Here is a 20,083-nt window from a genome sequence, read left to right as displayed (position 1 = left end):
CAACACAAAGCCTAACTTATTACGCAGCTAATGTGGTGAATTATCGCAGCGATTTGACAGCACTGAGAATCTAAGAACATCTTAGATACTCGAGGTTCTGTGAAATTAATGCAGAAAAAAAGATGAGCCTCATTTTCAATTTCACCATTTATTAAAAAAGGAACAAAATTTGAAATGTATAACCTTGCATAACACACATATGCACATGAAGGTACGAAAAAAAAACCCACGAAACATATTTCCTAGAAACAAAATTGAAAAAGGCTCCACAAAATTATATTTTCCCCATTGAGTTCAGGTTTCCCCTCATCAAAAATTACGTTGGAGTGCAACAATAAAAAGAACAGTCAGTGCACCTCGTCTCTTTTCACCAGACAGTATTATCTCATGCACGAGAAGACATGGAATCAGGGCCAAGGCCAGGGTTCCTAAATAATTCATATTTTCATAATCCATGCTTCTTTTTTTTCAGAGCCTTCATTTCTTGGATTTGGATATTCTGGTCTGTGTTTTATAAGATGTACACTGAGCTTCGAATGTCAAGCTATTTCATTATAACTCAACGCTGAGTTATAATGAAATTATAATTAATTTAAAATGAATGCCTGTTACTATTTTTCTTCTTTTCCGATATAGAATTTGTCAAGATTCCGTGACTTCTGAGACCTTGAGCCTATCAACACTCAAGAAATGCCCATCTCTCGACTCTTAAAACATTGTTTCTACTCTGCAAATCTCAAAATATAACCCCATCCATTTGAACTGTAACTTCAACGCTGCATAGTTACAGGTGGCACCGGCAGAAAATGACTGGATAAGACAGTTGGCTTAATCTTCGAGAGAAACCGGCTTGTGACTGCAAGATCATCGTTTGAAATCCCCAGACCAGCTGGTAAAAAAAAAAAAAAAAAAATCTTAGCCAGGGGATGCAGTGAGTAGCGCTCTTCTGTCCCTCAAATGCTACTGCCTTAGTGCTCTTGAGCAAGTCATCGACATGTTCCAGCAGACTGGCTCAATGGCTAACATTACAAGTCTGTGTATGTGAGAGAGAGTGAAGATGTGTAAATATATGTAATACCTTAAAGGCATTAGTACACATTACCACCCACCTGGGCGATGCATGGTGGCCATTTTGCACCAGATCACTCACCACACATCAGCTTGAGGTGGAGAGGGAGGAATCATTGAGTCAATTATACTTGGGGGATGATCAGTTGGCCAGATGGAGAGAGCCAGGTTGTGAATTTTGCCAGGGCACTGGGGGACCCCCCCCTGCTCTTTGCGATAAGTGCCATGGGATTGACCAGTGAATCAGGACCTCAGTTTTAACGTCTTAGCAGAAGGACGGCATCTCCTACAGCACAGTGTCCCCGTCACTGCACTGGGGCATTGAGATTTTTTTGTTGTTGCCTATTTTTTTTTTTCTAAATTAGGACCGGAGGGAAGACTGCCCCCTACTGGCTGACAAACGCCACTTCCAGCAGAAACTCAATTTTCCTGGGAGAGCTCCCATCCAAGTACTAACCAAGCCCATACCTGCTTAGCTTCTGTCATTTGGCAGAGCCAGGGTACACGTTGGTATGGCTGCTGGCACCCAGGTGGGTGCTACACACTGGTGGTGGTTGAGGTGAGTTTCCCCCTTCTCTGTGAAGCACTCTGGGTGTCTAGATAAAGCGCTACATAAATGTAATCCATTATTATTATTATTATTATTATGCAGAAACTGAGACGTAAATTAAACCACAGCCAAAAACATCTGTGTGCTTGCTGCACCTTTTTATTGTCGACCACAAGACGATTAGCAAGAAAGGCCAAAAATGGGAAAATGGATAAGGAAATTATTCCCCACAAGGCAACCAAACCAATAATAGGACATGATAGACTTATTGCAGGCCATTGATCGTGCACTGGAGGCTTGTGTGAAAAAATTTCAACTAGTTCGGCCCGCTAGATTGTGCATAATTCAGGGACCACTGGCCGAGGACAATGTGGTGCTTCCTTGCTCAGCAAATGTGTCCTTTCACCCATAAGAACCCACTGAATTATGTTTCTGACGCAAGTTTACCAATACTGCCACTCTCCCGTGGCATTACTCCCCCGTCACTACGGTAAAGAACATGTTGGAACGCAGGGCAGAGATGGCAACGTGACAGTAGGATTGGGCGATACGTCATGATTCTCCTAACGGCCACCGTCAGCCCAACAATTAGCAATTGCCGATATATTTGCCCCCAGCAATTTCCAGCAAATGCAATCATGGAAGAGCTTGTTGTGAAAAAGAATACATTTGGGGTTATTTTGGCTTTAAACCGGACACAACCGGCAAGCCGAAGGACCTAAATTAAGTAATTTTCTGTGTTTGCGAGTAGTGTCGGCAAAAGTTTCCAACACCACCAGTTTGCATGAGCGTTGATGTGGAAATCTGATCTTACTGAAAGATTACAGCCTATAGGTTACTCTTCTTCAAAGAAACAAGACAAATCACCTCGAGATCTTTGCTAAGCACTAAGCTGTAAAGACGGGCTGAACAGCGGTCCGACACAATTTGACCGATGGTAGCAGAGAAGGACGCCTCCGCCTGCTGCCTCCAAATGAACAAACGGATGGGGATAACATAACTACGCTACTAATCAGGGTACACAACTGCATAGTTTTTAGTGTAGTTCTCAAAATGATTTATGAACTGACGTTGCTTTTCAGCACCAATGGGTCAGACAGCAACCACCACAGACGGCTTAGTTGTTATGAAGTCGTCGGAAATCAGTGCAACAAGATTGTGCATATGGCCCAACTCCAACTGCCAATTCCTATTCGCACACGCTTTGAATTGTTCTTTACAGGTTAATCATTTACCGAGTTGAATTCTCAAGGAGGCGGACCATTAACTTAGCAAAATAAAAAGGAAAATAATCGCCCCCCCCCCCCAAAAAAACAGCTGCTGACTGGACTCAGCCAAATGCCGATATATTCGTCCTATCGCCCAAGCCTACGTGATAGACCCGAAATCATATTGTATATTTCCACAGAAAATGCCATTAACTACACTTCCACTTTGGGGAGACCCACAGATTTAAAAACATTCTGTTCAGTGAAAACCATTGTGAGCGGACAGGTTTATTTTTCTTTTCTTTTTTTTTTCTTTTTTTTTTTAAGAACGGGAACCTCCATTCAGAAAGTCAAAGACTCAGAGCACTAAACAGTGGTGAAGAAAACACGCTTTGAAAACCAGCTAGTTATACACAGTCAAACTGGGAAAACTATACATGTATCATTCCAGTATCATCAGCATAGAAAAAACCAGGGGTTTGATACAGCAGCCTTCGTGTGGCGGCCCAGAGGTTAGGTCAAAGGTAAGAACAAACAAAACACAAGCTTGTGGTCAGAAGGTTAATGCTTTAAATCCAGAACAAGGTGGGGGGAAAGTGGATGAGAAATTTCTCGTTTCTTCAGAATCTACTCTCAGTGTGCCCTTGAGCAAGGCACTTGACCCCCCGAATGCTCCAGAGGAGCCACTAAATGGCTGACAAGCTGCTGTTGTCTTAAGCTGCTCCCAGGTGTGAATGTATGCGAGAGTGGAAGTGGAGGATGGGTGTCGTTGGTGGAAAAGAACAAGCATGCTCAGTCAACCTTCCCTGGATAAACAAAAGGTAAAAAAACAAAAACAAAAATAGACCCCTTTGGTCTTGGTTTTAATGATCTCTCCTCTTAGTTTGGACTGTGCCCAAGAAAGAACCATTTGAACCTTAGGTCTCTAGTCGGGTGAGTCCCTTCACCCCAGCCCCCGCCCCGCCAAAGAAGAAAACATAAATAAAATCAAACTCACAAAAGAAAAAAACCCATTCGTTCAGAATTAACAGCTGTTGTGGGATGTACCCACCCAAAGAGACCAGAGAAGGTCAGAAAACAAACGAAAGAGAGAAAAAGACAACAGCTTGTGTTCAGTCATGAGTTCGTAGGAGAGGTGATGATGGGGAATGGGCCCCTACCTTACCCTTCATCCCCCCTGCTGGTATAGGGGGCAGCTCTTGTGCTGTCAAATGGAGAGCCGCATGAGCAAGGGTAAGCGAATGAAGGCAGGGGATGTGGCAGTTTAGGGTCCTGCTAAATGTAGAATTGGTGTAATGCTAGCTGGTCCATAAAGGGGCGCACCAGGTTGTCCGTGGCAAAGTAGAAGACCAAGCCAAAGAAGATGGAGATGGGCAAGGCGGGAAGTGCCTTCTTGAAGATGGCGAGGAGGAGAAGGGTCAGACACAGGCCCTATTGGGGGGGGGGGGGGGAGTGGTTCAAAGAGAAACAGAAATCACACAAAGTAGTAAAGACAGTACAAAACAACAACAACAGCAGCAAAAACAATCTAAAATCCTCCCACAGTTCAACTGTTCTGTTACACAACAATGTGGTTCACATGAAGCCATTGAGAGATCCTTCTTACAACATACTGAGACACTAAAATAGACCAGTGTGGTCACTCACGATGAGGATGGCCACAAAACAGGCCAGTGTGGTGTTCCAGTCCCCGCTGGCCGTGGCAGACGCCTTCCCTACCAGCATGCTGTAGAAGATGAAGTCCCCGAGGCCAAGCTTGACGCCCCCTAAGAACACAGCAGTGCACCACATTTAGGGTGGGGTCTCATAAACACCAGATTCCTCGAGCCCCCCATAGAAATATTTTTCCCCCCAGCTGTAATTACAGTACAAACAAGGGCTCCTACCCCACATTTACTGGGAGCCCTGAGTACCCCCCACCACAGACACGAAACCTTGCAGAGACATGAAACCTAGTAATTGCCATGATATTTGCTTCTTACCATACTACCTTCTACCATTGCTAAAAACATCATTCTCAGACGTGCACACGGGCACACACACACACAGAAAAAGAAAGATATATAAAAACATTCCTGAAATATTTTGTGTTCAGTTTTCAGAGTGACGGGAAGTGAGGGATGATGATTGCAGTTTAGAAAAAGGTGCTCGGGGGCGTCCGGGTGGCATGGTGGTCTATTCCGTTGCCTACCAAGACGGGGATCGGCGGCTCGACTGTCCGTGTTACCTCCGGCTTGGTCGGGCATCCCTACAGACACAATTGGCCGTGTCTGCAGGTGGGAAGCCGGATGTGGGTATGTGTCCTGGTCGCTGCATTAGTGCCTCCTCTGGTCAGTCGGGGCACCTGTTTGGGGGGGGGGCTGGGGGGGAATAGCGTGATCCTCCCATGCGTTATGTCCCCCTGGCGAAACTCCTCACTGTCGGGTGAAAAGAAGCGGCTGGTGATTCCACATGTATCGGAGGAGGCATGTGGTAGTCTGCAGCCCTCCCCGGATCGGCAGAGGGGGTGGAGCAGCAACCGGGACGGCTTGGAAGAGTGGGGTAATTGGCCGGATACAATTGGGGAGAAAAAGGGGCAAAAAATCCAAAAAAGGTGCCTGGTCAATGTGCTGTTCGCATAAAATACAGAGCTAGTGTGGAATTTTATATTTTGGCTGGGTCAAAGGTCAAAACACATTGCCACATTTTTCTTGTATTTGTTGGGTTTGTTGACATTGCCTGGATCGACAACTTTCTCACCTGGATCTTGCCTCCTCTGCCTCCCCCTCTACTTTGCTACTCATCAACTTTAACATCCTAGCGTGTGACTGGTCCACAAAGAAAAAAAAAAGCCGTTGGTACTCACTCTCCTCGTCATCGTCCTCCGCAGGGGGCCGAGTGGTGGGCATATGCTGAATCTCCCGTCTCGTCTCGGTAGTCGACTGGAGGGGCCCAAGCTGGTGCTGTTGCTGGCCAACCCATGATGGGGTAAAGCCCCCATCATCCTGCGATGGACTGGAAGGGGGCGGGGCTACTGCTACAACTGGGTACCAAAGCAGCCAATGAAAATGATGGCTTTCCATGAGGTTTAATGTCATGCAATGTGTGAATCTGCCACACACGTTTTTATTCAAGTCTCACAAACACACTCTTTGGCGGGTGCACCCCACTGACCTTGACTCTCTGGTTGAGATGCTGTTGCTGCTGCTGGTTCAGTTTCTGTTGAGTTGCTCTTGGGCCCGTCGGTGTCGGCCATGTTTACTAGCCATACCATGGTCGCTGCAACAGAGAATGGAAGAGACAGAGGGTAGAAATGGGAGAGAAATATTTCAAACTTTTACAATTTCTTTTAAAACATTCATCACGAGTTTTCTTATCGTGAGAAAAATTAAGAGAAAGTTTGAAACCAAAACAGCACATCTTCATTTTTTCAGGTATGACTTATTTTTGTTGAAATCTTGCCGACCCATTTGTTTTGTCCTTGTAGATTTTCCCATCTTATTGTTTACATCATTCTGTCCAGTTTAAGATTGCTTCACTAGTGTGTGTGTGTGTGTGTGTGTGTGTGTGTGTGTGTGTGTGCACACATTTGGCAGACATCTTACAGGAGTAGATGAGGGCTGGGAAGATGGGCTCGTTCCTTTCCTGTGCCGTCTCCACCAGTATCCTCAGAGGCCCTTTGGGACACAGCACCGCCAGCAGGTCTGTGGGGGAGAGAAGGGTGGAGGGTCACGTAACAGATTCAAGCCATCGGGCAGAGGGCCTCTGCGAGGCCAAACTGGCGCATGGAAATGACCTCAGCAATACTTGAAAGGCTGAGACTTAGTCAGCACACAGACACACAAACAGACACACACAACTGGCTGGGTGGGCTAACGGTTACAGGGTCCTGAAACAGTCCACAAGTTTGAACACCATCAGAGCCATTGGTTCTAGAGAGACAATAAACTCGCTGTGCTCACTTTTAACTCTGAACAACTACACAGGGTGACTACCCATTCTGCACCAGGAAGTGGTATCACACTGTTCATGTATCTTGCACAACTGAAGTGACTGCTTTCTGTTACACAAAACAATTACCCTTCTGGAACTAATGAAGTTCATTTTAGTTACATTTCCTTGTGAACATTTGCTAATACTTAAAATCTAAATGCGGGGACTTCCGGGTGGCATGCCAGTCTATTCAGTTGCCAACTAACATGGGGATCGCCAGTTCGAATCCCCGCGTTACCTCCAGCTTGGTCGGATGTCCCTACAGACACAATTGCCCGTGTCTGCGGGTGGGAAACCGGATGTGGGTATGTGTCCTGGTCGCTGCACCAGCGCCTCCTCTGGTCGGTCAGGGAGCCTGTTCAGGGGGCAGAGGGAACTGGGGGGACTAGTGTGATCCTCCCACGCGCTACGTCCCCCTGGTGAAACTCCTCACTGTCAGGTGAAACGAAGCGGCTGGTGACTCCACATGTATCGGAGGAGACATGTAGTAGCCTGCAGCCCTCCCCGGAATGGCAGAGGGGGTGGAGCAGCGACCGGGATGGCTCAGAAGAATGGGGTAATTGGCCAAGTATAATTGGGGGGGAGGGGGATCCCCCCCCCCCAATTTTTTCTTTTTTTAATTTAAATGCAGCGTGTTTAGTGGGTGCATTTGGCGGGTGGGTGGGGTCCTAGCATCTGATTTGACTTGACTGGTGTGGCACATGGGCATGTTTAGCCACACAGAAGTGCCACAATGTTTTTACTAGTTGAAATTCGATTAAGAATAGTTTTAAGTGATTGACAACTAGTCCAACTAACTGAATTTCCCCCGGGCATCAAACCTCCCTCATGTTTGGGTCCTGTTCGATCACAAGAAAGGTTAAGAAATGTTTGCAACAGGGTTCGCGCCCCGGTCTTGTCAGATCCAACTATGGCTGGACTCGATGAAGCAGCAATAATTGGCAACACTGTCTTCGGGAGGGGGGCAGAGTCGGCTTGTGTTCGTCATATGAATGCGTCTCTGTGTGTGTCGGAAAAAGCAACGGTTCGGCCTGGATTCGCCTTGTCACGAAAGTGGGAGGCGTCTCCTTCGAGACTGCCAGCTGGAGAGATGCAGTTGGTGAACGCATGTAGTACGAGGGTGGGTGTTCGAACTAAAATAGGGATCGATTGGCCACTAAATTGGGAGAAAAAGGAAAAATCAGGAATACATTTATTTAAAAAAAAAGAAGTTTGCCAACAGTCTGAACTTCTGCCCTTACGTTGGGCTCCTCAGGTGAAACAACAGTAAGCCGGAGGTCTGAGAGAGAACAAAACAGTATGCCTGACTGAAAATGTCCCTCTCAGAAGAAAGCTTCTTGCAGGAAGTCTCCATATTGGCTAGAAAGGTGGTCATTTTACATCAGCCTTTTACCCACCTCATTTCCTCACAGGTTTATCTCTTCAACCACATTTCCTCAAAACACTTCTCAGCTCACAGGCCACATCCTGCCTTGTCGCGCACCAGTGGTGATATTTGTCATTCCTTATTGTGTACACCCAGATTTCGGGGGGGGGGGGGGCAAAATGACCATAATAGTAAACAATGGGCCTCATCCATCAATCGTTCGTAGGTACAAATTTGTTCTCACATACCCATGGGATATTTTAGCCCTGAGGTTTGTCTTACAGGCCAGTGTAGAACCTGGGTAACCCCTGAATGTGGACACCGGTTGGCTAACACCGATGTCTTTGCAGGCCTGGGTGATGGCTCGTTGCAAGAGGTAGACAACAGACATTAGGGGAAAGGAACTACAAATAACCATCATGCTTTGCTGCTGACTATCAGACGATCTTGAGAGCTAAAATAAATTCCATGGGTGTGTAAGAACAAATTTGTATGACTGATGAATTGAGGCCCAATATACCGTAAACTGACCTTCTAAGTCTTCTGAGTCTCTGAATGTGGCAGAGAATTTTTATGGAGAAGTGACATGTTCTGGGTCATTTAAGTAGCGGCTCCATGTTTTATCTCTGGTATGTTATGCTCCGGGCGAAGTAATTTTTTCCCCCTTTGGATGACTGGACATTATAAAAACACTAATTCTGTATGTTCTGGGGGGAGTTTAGAATCTGACCAACGACGAGCCAAATATCACTTTAAGTTTAACTCGTTAACATCTCACACTTGGGGCTCTAGTTTCCAGGTCACAGCGCAGTCAAAGGCGCTGGCACTAGTTCACGGCGCCAAGTCGATCTAAGGTGTGGCCAATACTTTTTTTGCTAATTTTAAGACATGCTGCGCTGGCGGTAATCAGGCGCAACGGAGGCGCCGTTGTAGAAGGGTTGGATTAGAAGGAATAAATTATCAGTAGGAGTGGTGGGGGGCTGTCTTCAATTACAGCCAATCAAATCAGCTCCTCTCATTCCCTTTAAAAGCAGCACGCGCTCTGTCATGGTGTACTGCCAACTTCATAATGGACGGCCGAAGTCCAGACCAGCTCAGGCAGCAAAGCTTCTCCCAGGAGGAAACTGTTGCTCGGGAGGTGCAGAGTCGCTGAGGGCACATACAACAGACATCACCATTTCCAATGTGATATGAGACAACACACAAACACGATTATTTGACAGGCAACCGTTTAACGTGTCTTCGTTCTCACCAGTGTCTTTCCCCTATGACCACAGCAGGAGACCTTAGACAGGCGTGATCACGGATCAGTCAGCCTCGGCAATCAGTTCCTTCTTTCAGGTTGAATGAGGTGAACTGAAATACTGAAATCCCCGTCACCATGTTGTTTTCCATGCATACTGGTACACACTGACCATTTTATGTTTGAAGCCAACGATACACTTGCAGAGATTCTGTTTTGTGGTTAAAAATGTTTAGGATGGTATTCATTAGTCAAATTATCCATGAAATAGGCCAATATAACATTAACAAAAGTGGCATGTGTGACTCGGGGTAAGTCTATACTTAGTGCACCTTCGCCTAAAGCCCAGAAACTACCACACAACGCCTGTGTCTGCCCTAAGACGTGGCCTGACCAGGCGGAGACGCGGGCGTAATATTTGGTTTTATTTGACACCAAATTAGCACTGCGCCAGCTGATTTTGACCGACACACCCTCTACTGCGCCCCCACGCCCATTTTAACACAAGCGATGTCATCGCGAGCCCAGAAATTAGCAAACACACCTACGCAAGAGAAAACCACCTTGCGCCCAACGAAGTTGTCACTATGTCTGTGTTAGCGCTACCGCCGGTCTTGTGCTGTCCAGAAATTAGAGCCCTTGAAATTAATCACCAAAATAGTAGTATTTTTGTGTTAATTAACACTTGTAAATACTAAATTAGCTTCGATTTCACTTTTTTCTAGCTGTGCTGCTCGTGTCCTGTCTTTGGTGAAAACCACCCTACAAACCAAACACAGAGAAACAACTGTAGTGCATAACACATCACTTGACAGATTGACTCCGAGTTCCCTCAACAGAAACAAACTCTCAGATTCTCTCCTAGAGAAGCACCGGCCAGAGGAAGTGTGTGTGTGGAGGCTGCAGGAGGATTTACCATAGACTGATATGACAGCTAGTATGAGCCAGGCGGTCCACTCTGGCAAGTACTTGATAAAAACCAGGGCCATCAGGGCGCTGATCATGATGAGATAGGCCTGCTGGAGCCGCAGGGGCCCCTTCCAGTGAATGCAGATCATGCCCACCACCCCAAAGTTCCAGATGATCACTGTCAGGGTGATATAGTCCATGGCCACATTGTAGGTCTTGAAAACCTCCCTGTCGAACAGAGCGGAGACGGGAAATGTCAGTGACACCTATGTATTGAGCTGGCTGCAAAGAGACTGAAGCAGCTCCAGAATCATAACCAGAATGAGGGTGTGCTTTTATTTGCCTAGCAGGTTTTCACGTGCCAGGAATTTCACTTGATGTATTGCCCACTGTTACACTTAGACGTGACAGAAATACTATGCATCCAAGAGGAACATTGCAAATTTGAATTAGCAGGGAAACATGAAAAAGAAACACAACATAGCAGCCATTCAGTTCCATTACCCCTGTACGACAAGTGATTCAACGCTTCGATGCCCTGTCCTTGTATCTGCATTGTTTTGGTCTCACTCTTGTTTTTGCCTCACACTGTTGGGTTCTGTGATGCCTTTGGTACCTTTTTGTGATGTCTGTTGTACTACTGTATTGTTATACTATAGTCCTCTTACTGATTAGCTAGTAGTGATTTGTAGAGTTGTAAAAACCAGGTCCAGAAAGTAAATATCCAAACCGTGTATTTGCTCCAACCATGTTACTAAACCAGCTGATTTCATTAGCTAGTTTTCCCTACCTAGTTGAGGAGTGGTGTCGACTAGAACCTGCTGGTGAAGTGCATGAGTGGAGCAAATACATGGTTTGGACTTTTACTTTCTGGACCTGGTTTTTACACCTCTGGTGATTACCCTTTCCATCTAAGAACTTCCCCAATACACAGTATGACCTGTCAGAAATACATGTTGTTTCATCTGTAAAACTGTGCGAGTGAAGACAATAACAGACTTGACTTAGAGTCAAAGAGGGAGAGGAGCTGAGGACTTGTGGGGAAAAGGTCAAAATTTGGACTCACTTGAGGTAGATGTAAGAGAAGAAAAACAGCAGCAGGAGGGAGGAGAGGAACAGCCAGCCTTGGATCACCTGTGAGGTCAAAGTTCATACTCATAAGACTGATGTACAGTACATGTTCCTACAGCTCATCTAGGCAGAATAGTACCATCAAAGAATCTTCGGCATTTGTTTTGACCTACTTGTAAAACTGGACAAGGTGGTGTTTAACAACTTTGAAGGATGCTGATAATGAAGGCAGGAACACAAGTGTCATCTTATTTTACATAATCTAAATTGTCCTTTGATGTAGTGGTGTCCATTGGTGAGTTAAACCAATCATCAAAAATGGCTTCCTGTTGTCATGTGACCCAGGCAAGCTTCGTAAGGGACAACCACATAAGTGTTAACGTGTGTCATGACAAACTGTGGTGTCACCTTGTAGCAGCGGTACTTGTAGAGCAGAACTAGCACCAAGGTCATGACGATGATGACACTAATCATGATGATGGCATTGAGGATGGAATGGAGGGCTCTTTGCGCTACGGTATCTGTGTCTTCGCGGAATGGTGTGTAGATCCTGCACAGGGTTATACGTCACACAAGAAGCACATCAGGTCAAGTGAAAGAAACTAGAAAGTACATCAATAACAATTCTGACATGCAGTGAAGATTAACACTGACTTAAAAAAAAATGACAATGGCATACAAAACCTAAACTTATCCTTTCCCTGTTTCCCTCCTTAGCCATTTTCTGTTGTGTGCAAGTCTTCAGGAGACTGAGATATTTGATATGCATATTGCCGGGGTGCTGTGGCTTTATCCGTTGTACCGGGTATCATCATTTACTTGTAAAACTGCTGGCGATGAAATGTAAGCTTATTTTATCATTTGCCTTGCCTTCACTTTAAAATCACTCAAGACAAGTGTGTTAGTTAAATGCCTATAATGTGACGTTAATGTGATTTTGCACCACTTTCTGAAAGATTCTGTTACAGGTATTTTTTTTCTACAATTAGTTCCTTCTACAGTAGTTTTTTCATCTACATAAACGTGTATTATGTTGCTTTATCCCCACCTAGTGGTACTACTGTCTTAATGCATTTTATTAAAAAAAAATGACACGTTTCTAATGTGCCACCAGTCCTGTCTAAGCTTGACAATTCCAATCCATCTAATGAAGGGGGTGTACACACTCACAGCCTCTGCCCGTCATTCTGGGTGTAGAAGCTCACAGACTTAATGGTCGCCACAACGACCACCATGCAGAGGGTGACGGGGACGAACAGCATAATGACGTGTTTGGCCCCATACTTCAGGGTCAGCTCCTCATCCTCGTCCTCCTCACTTTCCACCACCCGGGGCGGCCGAGCCGTAGGGGGCTGCCCATTCTGCTCTGACCCTCCACCTCCTCCATCTCCCCCTCCATCACTGACTCCACCACTGGAACACACTCTGGTCACCTCAATATCCTCTGGTTGCTGGCTAGGCTCTGTTGCCTCACTGGCCTGCTGAGGGGGAGTAAAGAAAAGTTGGACAGAATCATGTTATTTGCAAAGTACAAAAGAATGTGTGGGAATTAATCTTGGTGGCACACAACTGATGCAATTACAAAGTAACACATATAGCCAGGCACACACACACAGTACCTCACATTAAATTCAACAGGAAATGGGAGTGTAAGACAGAACATACACAGACCACTGGACCTATCGGCCGCAGAGATGCAGTTGGCGAACGCATGCAGTACGAGGGTGGGTGTTTGAACTAAAATAGGGATCGACTGGCCACTAAATCGGGAGAAAAAGGGAAAAATCAGAAATAAATCTTTTTTAAAAAAAAAGAAAACTGGAACTCTCTGGAACTGTCTTATTTTGCAGAATCACATCTATACATACACCGTGTGTAGGTTCCCCTCGTGCTGCCAAAACAGCTCTAAACCATCGAAACATGGACTCCACATGACCTCTGAAGGTGTCCTCTGGTATCTAGCACCAAGACATTAAAAGCAGACCCTTTAAGTCTTGTAAGTTGGGAGATGGGGCCTCCATGGATTGGACTTGTTCTTCCAGCACATCCCACAGATGCTAGATCAGATTGCGATCTAGGGAATTGCACCTCAGGTGACCCGTCTGTTAAACTCCTGAAGTTTGCGGATGACAAAACCATCACTGGCCTTATGTGGGATAGTGACAAGTCTGCATATAGACGGGAGGTTGATCAGCTGGCCCTCTGGTGCGGCCATAACAACCCGGAGCTGAACAGGGCGTCCGGGTGGCATAACGGTCTATCCTGTTGCCCACCAACATGGGGATCGCCAGTTGAATCCCAGTGTTACCTCCGGCATGGTTCGGCGTCCCTACAGACACAATTGGCCGTGTCTGCCAAGGAAGACTAGAAGCTGGATGTGGGCATGTGTCCTGGTCACTGCACTAGCGCCTCCTCTGGTCTGTAGGGGCGCCTGTTCGGGGGGGAGGGGGAACTGGGGGGAATATATCCTCCCACGTGCTACATCCCCCTGGCAAAACTCCTCACTGTCGGGTGAAAAGAAGCAGTTGGCAACTCCACATGTATCGGAGAGGTATGTGGTAGTCTGCAGCCCTTCCCGGATCGGCAGAGGGGGTGGAGCAGCGACCGGGACGGCTTGTAAGAGTGGGTTAATTGGCCAAATACAATTGGGGAGAAAGGGGGGAAACCCCCCCTCCAAAAAAAAACCCCTAGAGCTGAACGTGCTCAAAACAGAGGAGATGACAGTGGACTTCAGGAACAGTCCCCCAACACTGCCCCCACCACCACCCCCCACCATACTCAACAGCATAGTGTCTATGGTGAAAATCTACAGCTTTCTGGGCTCAGAAATCTCCCAAGACCTAAGGGGGCATCCAACAGAGACACAACCATCAAAAAGGCCCAGCAGAGGGTGTACTTTCTCCGCCAGCTCAACAAGTTCAACCTGCCTCAGGAACTGCTGATTGAGTGCTACACTGCAATAATCCAGTCTGTCCTCTGCACATCCATCACTGTCTGGTTTGGTTCGGCCACCAAACAGGACAGGGATAGACTACAACTGACAGTTAAGTCTGCAGAGAAAATCACTGGTGCCAACCTGCCCTCCATTCAGAACTTATACACCTTCAGAGTCAGGAAACGGACAGGCAACATCACTGCAGACCTATCACACACCCTGGTCACAACCTGTTCCAACTCCTCCCCTCTGGTAGGCGCTACAGAGCACTGTACCCCAAAACAACCAGATATAAAAAGTTTGTTTCTGCGGGCTGTCATTCAAATGAACACTTAACACTGTCAAGTAAATCCAACCATTTTGTATATACTGTACTGTACATTGTACATATATACTGGTACGCTCTGTCATGTCCATCTACCTCAGGCATGTATGTAAGTAACCTGCTAACATCTATTTCAGCATCTCAGATATATTCTCTGCACCATTGCACTTTATCACCTCTTATTTCACCTGTATAAGTCAATCCTTGTGTATATATAGTAGTATGAAAATTCTGGTGTTGTAGTGTTGTTATTCTACGTTAAGTACACTGAGAGAGCCACGAAACCAAAGTCGAATTCCATGTATGTGCAAACCCACATGGCCAATAAACATGATTCGGATTCTGAATTTGCAGCAAGGACAACACCTTGATCTCCTTGTCATATTCACCAAACCATTCCTGAACCATTTTTGCAGTGTGGCAGGACACATTATACTGCTGAAAGAGGCCACGGCCATCAGGGAATACCGTTGCCATAAAGGGGTTTACTTGGTCTTCAACAATGTTTAGGTAGGTGGCACGATTCAAAGTAACATCCACATGAATGCCAGAAAACAGGGTTTCCCAGCAGAGCATTGCCCAGAGCATTCCAATGCCTCTACCAGCTTGCCTTCTTCCAATAGTGCATTCTGGTGTCATCTCTTCCCCAGGTAAACAATGAACACACACCCAGCCATCCACATGATGTAAAATAAAACATGATTCATCAGACCAGGCCACCTTCTTCCATTGCTTCATGGTCCAGTTCTGATGCTCACGTGCCCATTGTAGGTGCTTTTGGCGGTGGACAGGGCACTCTGACCGGTCTATGGGCTACACAGCCCCATATGCAGCAAGCTGTGATGCACTGTGTTCAGACACCTGTCTATTATGCCAGCATTAACTTTTTCAGCAATTTGAGCTTGGACCAGACGGGCTAGCCTTCGCTCCCCACGCGCATCAAGGAAGCCTCGGGCGCCCATGACCCTGTCGTCAGTTCACCGGTTGTCCTTGCTTGGGCCACTTTTGGTAGGTACTGACCACTGCATACTGGGAACACCCCACAAGACCTGCCATTTTGGAGATGCTCTGACCCAGTCGTCTAGCTATCACAATTTGGTCTTTGTCAAAGTCACTCAGATCCTTATGCTTGCCCATTTTTCCTGCTTCCAACACATCAACTTCAAGAACTGACTGTTCACTTGCTGCCGAATATATCCCACCCCTTGACAGCTGCCATTGCAATGAGATAATCAATCTTGTTCATTTACCTGTCAGTAGGTTTAATGTTTTGGCTGATCGGTGTATGTAATAGACACTGTTGATGAGACCAACTTTGGTCTACTTTCAGCGAGGATTATTATGATAACTGCCATGCAGTAAAATCTCTTACACATGTAGTCTTTTCAGGAAACGTGATGAAACCCTTCACTTTGGGGTCATGTGTGAAAGAACTAGAGCATAAGATCTAAGAAATACATGAGACCAAAGTCTCACGTATTGCACTTGTGGGAAAATACTGCATCAAACAGGGCTGATGTTAGGAAAACACAATATATTCAGCATCTGGGAATAATTAGTATGTTTGTCAGGTCTATGGGGTGGTTATAGATGTGGTTATTACAAAACAGCATCTCTAATTACCATTAAGGGGTAAAACAGATAAAAATCTTATATAGTCCTCTTAGTTGGCACTAAATCTACTTTGGCTAAACCTGATAGTTTTTCTCTGACTTTACAATTCTATAGTTTCTCCATCACCTCAGGTTAAGAGTCTGGGTGTCATCCTGGACAGCACATTGTCTTTTGAAGCTCACATCAACAATGTTACTTGGTCTGCATACTTCCACCTACGCAATATTCATCGTCTTCACCCGTCACTTACACCTAACAGCACCGCCATACCCATTCACACCCTGGTTACACCCCGTACTGACTACTGCAATTCTATCCTCTTTGGTCTTCCCCTCAAGTGTCTTCATAAGCTTCAACTGGTCCAGAATTCAGCTGCCCGTATCATTACCAGAACTCCTTCCATAGATCACATCACTCCTGTTCATATGGCTCCCTGTTAAATACCGTATTGACTTCAAGATCCTGCTCCTCACCTTTAAGGCCCTTAATAACCTAGCTCCTTCATATCTTTCCGAACTCCTTCATATCCACACGCCCTCCCGCACTCTCAGATCCTCTTCTGCTCTCCAACTCACTACACCATCGGCCTACTTGACTACCATGGGGTCTAGAGCCTTCAGTCATTCTGCCCCCTCCTATGGAACTCTCTCCCACGAGACATTCACAACACTGACTCTCTTTCAACCTTCAAATCCCATCTCAAAACGCAGCTTTTCAAACTGGCATATTCAGTCTGATCCACGCTTCACCGAGTTTTGTGCAGATGATGATTTTATACTTATCTGTTGTCTTAACTTTTTATTGTCTACCCTGCTTTGTTTTGACTCTATGCTGTCTGATACAGTGCTGCTTGTTTTTTTAACTTTGTTCTGTAAGGTGTCCTTGAATGCTCTGAAAGGTGCCCACAAATAAAATGTATTATTATTAGTTAACAAATTTAAATCCTTTATCTTGGCAGAAATAAAAAAATAAAAAAACAAAAATGGCAACAACCTGTTTCCAACACTTAGCTGTGGTTGTTCGTATAGAGAAGTGAGGCAGGGGTTTCAATTTACAATTTCAATAAACGATTGTGCCCTGTGTAAAAACAGCCCAGGCCAAACTATTATCAAGTCGTCTGTGTTTTACACTTGACTGCTTGGCACTTTCTTTGTTTCACACAAATACCAATACACACACACACACACACACACACACACACACACACACACACACACACACACACACACACACACACACACACACACACACTCTTCAGGTTCTCTGAAGAGGGCAAAAGTGCCCTCATTCCCTCTCCTCCCCAGGCTGTGTCCCCACAGGCCAAAACAAGGCAATCTAACAAAACAGGCTGAACTAAAACTGCCAGACTGCCTGGCAGGTTGAGACACGAGCAAATCTGTTACCCTCACAAGGTACACTTAAAATGAAGACAACTTTATTCTGCAACTAATCAGAAGATTTGAGTGTTGCAGCAGCCCTTTAAAAAGCCATATTGGAAAAATGACCTAGAAAAAACGATTTAGGAAAATTATTTCTCACACATGGGGCTGAGGGGTATAATCATTCTCTGGTGAGACACTGGGCAGCCGCTTGGCTGATTAGCTGATATAAGTTTTTTCAACAATTTTGGAGTTACAGCCACAGCGCTGAGGATTTACATGAAAACAAATGTCTTTTGTGATACTTGCCATGCTGGTGCATTTAATAAAATAGCTAATCCATCAATATCGCAATCATTTTTGTACTAACTCCTTTTTAGGATTGCAGTCCGGTGGGACCTCTCCTGATAAATATTAAATGCACTGCCTTTTACATGTTCAACAAGATAGCCAAATGTGGCAGAATAAGGCAGGTAGAAGAGAATTTAAAGAAGAAACAATGCTGTTGTGGCTGAAAAGCAGGTGTGGCAGACCAAGCTCATAGGAGAGTTTTACAAATCGATTTACAACACCATCAACAGCTAAAACTAAAGTTGAGCGATGTTTTGTTCATGGGTGAAGGTGGTACTAACACAACAGCACTGTTGACTGTTTTTCAAATGGATCTCTGGGACTTGGAGTGAACAAACACCAATGCAGCTAACAATAACACCAAGATGTCAGTAAGTTAAAAGTGACAATCTTCCAGATTCTAGCTTTAAGGCAAGCAGTCAACAATGACTATGTGGTAGTACTGCTTGCCAATTTCCAAAAAAAATAATTTTATTGTCCTGAAGACCAACAAGATTGAGGAGAGATGGCATACAGTAAGGTCACCCCCCCCCCCAACCCCATACAACAGCATTTTGCTGGTGGCTGGTGTTAATTCTTTACCCTGAATAATGTGGCGCTGTGCACGCACTAGGACAGGGGCTGTTATGCAGTAAACAGACTTAGACAAGATTTGTTGTGACTTATTGGATTTGGTAACTGTGAAAAGGAACTTTGGCTCCAGTAATGGACTACAAGACCACGCCTTTATGAACAAGAAAAATACAACAGTATCTTCAAACAGGAACATGTACCAGCTTTTAAGGTCCTTGTTGATTCTCAACAAGTGACACTTTCGGGTGATACGTTTTTCACAGCCTCACGTAACAGTTGTTCAAATACTGACATACAATTTATCTTCAGGCTATTAACGCTTCCATGAGTAATAAAAAAAAGAGGCTAAAAAGATCAATTTCTTACAGGGTAATGAAGCAGCAGACGCAGTTTTACCTATCACACAAGTGCCGGTCACTCACCTCACTCCACCGTGTATACTTTCAGATAGTGGTAAACACCCCGTCAATACCGATCCACTGAAACGCTGAACTGTACACCGTCATTAAGCAACAAATCACTGCACTGATATAGAGAAACTGCAACCTGTTCATCCATACTGACCGTATTGTTCTCAATATCCTCTGCATTGTTCGCCATTGTTGGCTGAGCAGACTCTTGTCCTCACATGCAAACCAAATTCTTTCGTCCTGATGAAAGAGGAAAAATAGCGATTTGTGCCTGTTGCGCATCATATGCATTTCAGCAGGGGCAGATCGGAATACTTAACCGTAATTAGATACAAACAATATCGTCTGATTCGTTTAGGGTGTTTGCTTGCACTGTGGCACCTGTCACGTCGACAACTTGTTAATTCATGTTCAGCAATAAGAAATACACGAAGAAGTAACAATACCATTAACATTCAATAACTTAAGGTGACAATTCTGAGTGTAACACCTACTGTTTGGGTACAGAATCAAGCCAGGTTAATTCATTGCTAGTAAACATTATAGATTAAACTCTTGAGAATTTACTACTGGTTCATATGCCAATCAGTTCGCCCAGGTACCAAGTTAACTTTAGCCATTGGCTAGATGCAAAAATGTGCTAGTTAGCTGATATTAGGTGTAACGAGTGACACAGGTGTGTTTTACGATAGCATTAGCGAGCTAATGCGGCTAGTTAGCCACAGATGTTAACGGTGCAGACCACCGGCCCCGCAACCTGTGTTGCTCGAACTACTCTTGGCTTTCAGAAAAGCGACCTTATGAAGTTAAACGTTACCTATATCCAAACGGCAAACTTCTTGATTTGTAGTTTGACGTTATTTCGATTACGGAAACCGGACACTTTCTTCTCTTTATCGCGTTCTCATAGCTCATCCGGTTTCGTCCAAGGGGCACTTCCTGCTAGCGCGGCGCTGGGGAGCGTTCAAAGCAAAACCATTGTTTGTAAACGATTTAGTCTCGTCGGAATCAGCGACATATACTACAGGCGATTCCGATTTTGGCATTTAACGTGTGGCGTTGAGTGTTGACACGACGAACAACCATTAAATGCGGACCGAAAAAAATAC

The 20,083-nt window shown here is 45.2% G+C and overlaps 1 protein-coding gene across 2 annotated transcripts; it reads right to left on the bottom strand.

Annotated features, from left to right (window-relative positions):
* Positions 1-2,898: 2,898 nt before the first annotated feature.
* psen1 (presenilin 1) lies at positions 2,899-19,900 on the bottom strand. 2 transcript variants are annotated; one of them, XM_056296442.1, is made up of 11 exons: positions 19,792-19,900; positions 19,129-19,214; positions 12,558-12,868; positions 11,796-11,937; positions 11,383-11,450; positions 10,324-10,544; positions 6,411-6,509; positions 5,980-6,084; positions 5,672-5,848; positions 4,474-4,592; positions 2,899-4,257 (listed from the first exon to the last, which is right to left on the bottom strand). In XM_056296442.1, the coding sequence occupies exons 2-11, from the start codon at positions 19,162-19,164 to the stop codon at positions 4,102-4,104; spliced, it is 1,434 nt and encodes a 477-aa protein (XP_056152417.1). In that variant the 5' UTR covers positions 19,165-19,214; positions 19,792-19,900; the 3' UTR covers positions 2,899-4,101. The 2 variants fall into 2 exon arrangements, with proteins under 2 accessions (XP_056152417.1, XP_056152418.1); XM_056296443.1 differs by having other exon boundaries at positions 12,558-12,865.
* Between the last annotated feature and the right edge of the window lie 183 nt (positions 19,901-20,083).

The sequence above is a fragment of the Lampris incognitus genome, chromosome 16, assembly GCF_029633865.1.
Source record: "Lampris incognitus isolate fLamInc1 chromosome 16, fLamInc1.hap2, whole genome shotgun sequence".
NCBI lineage: Eukaryota > Metazoa > Chordata > Actinopteri > Lampriformes > Lampridae > Lampris > Lampris incognitus.
The sequence above is the reverse complement of the archived record's forward strand: the minus strand, read 5'-3'. Positions and strand labels throughout refer to the sequence as shown.

What these genes read in the sequence shown, in the direction of transcription:
- psen1 (XM_056296442.1), bottom strand. Translation starts at nt 19,164, where the DNA reads ATGGCGAACAATGCAGAGGATATTGAGAACAATACG. An exon ending in TTCTCTTACATCTACCTCAA is followed by an intron (nt 10,545 to 11,382) that starts GTGAGTCCAAAT and finishes TCTGTTCGACAG; the next exon opens with GGAGGTTTTCAAGACCTACA. An exon ending in CCCAGCCCTCATCTACTCCT is followed by an intron (nt 6,085 to 6,410) that starts GTAAGATGTCTG and finishes TCTCTGTTGCAG; the next exon opens with CGACCATGGTATGGCTAGTA.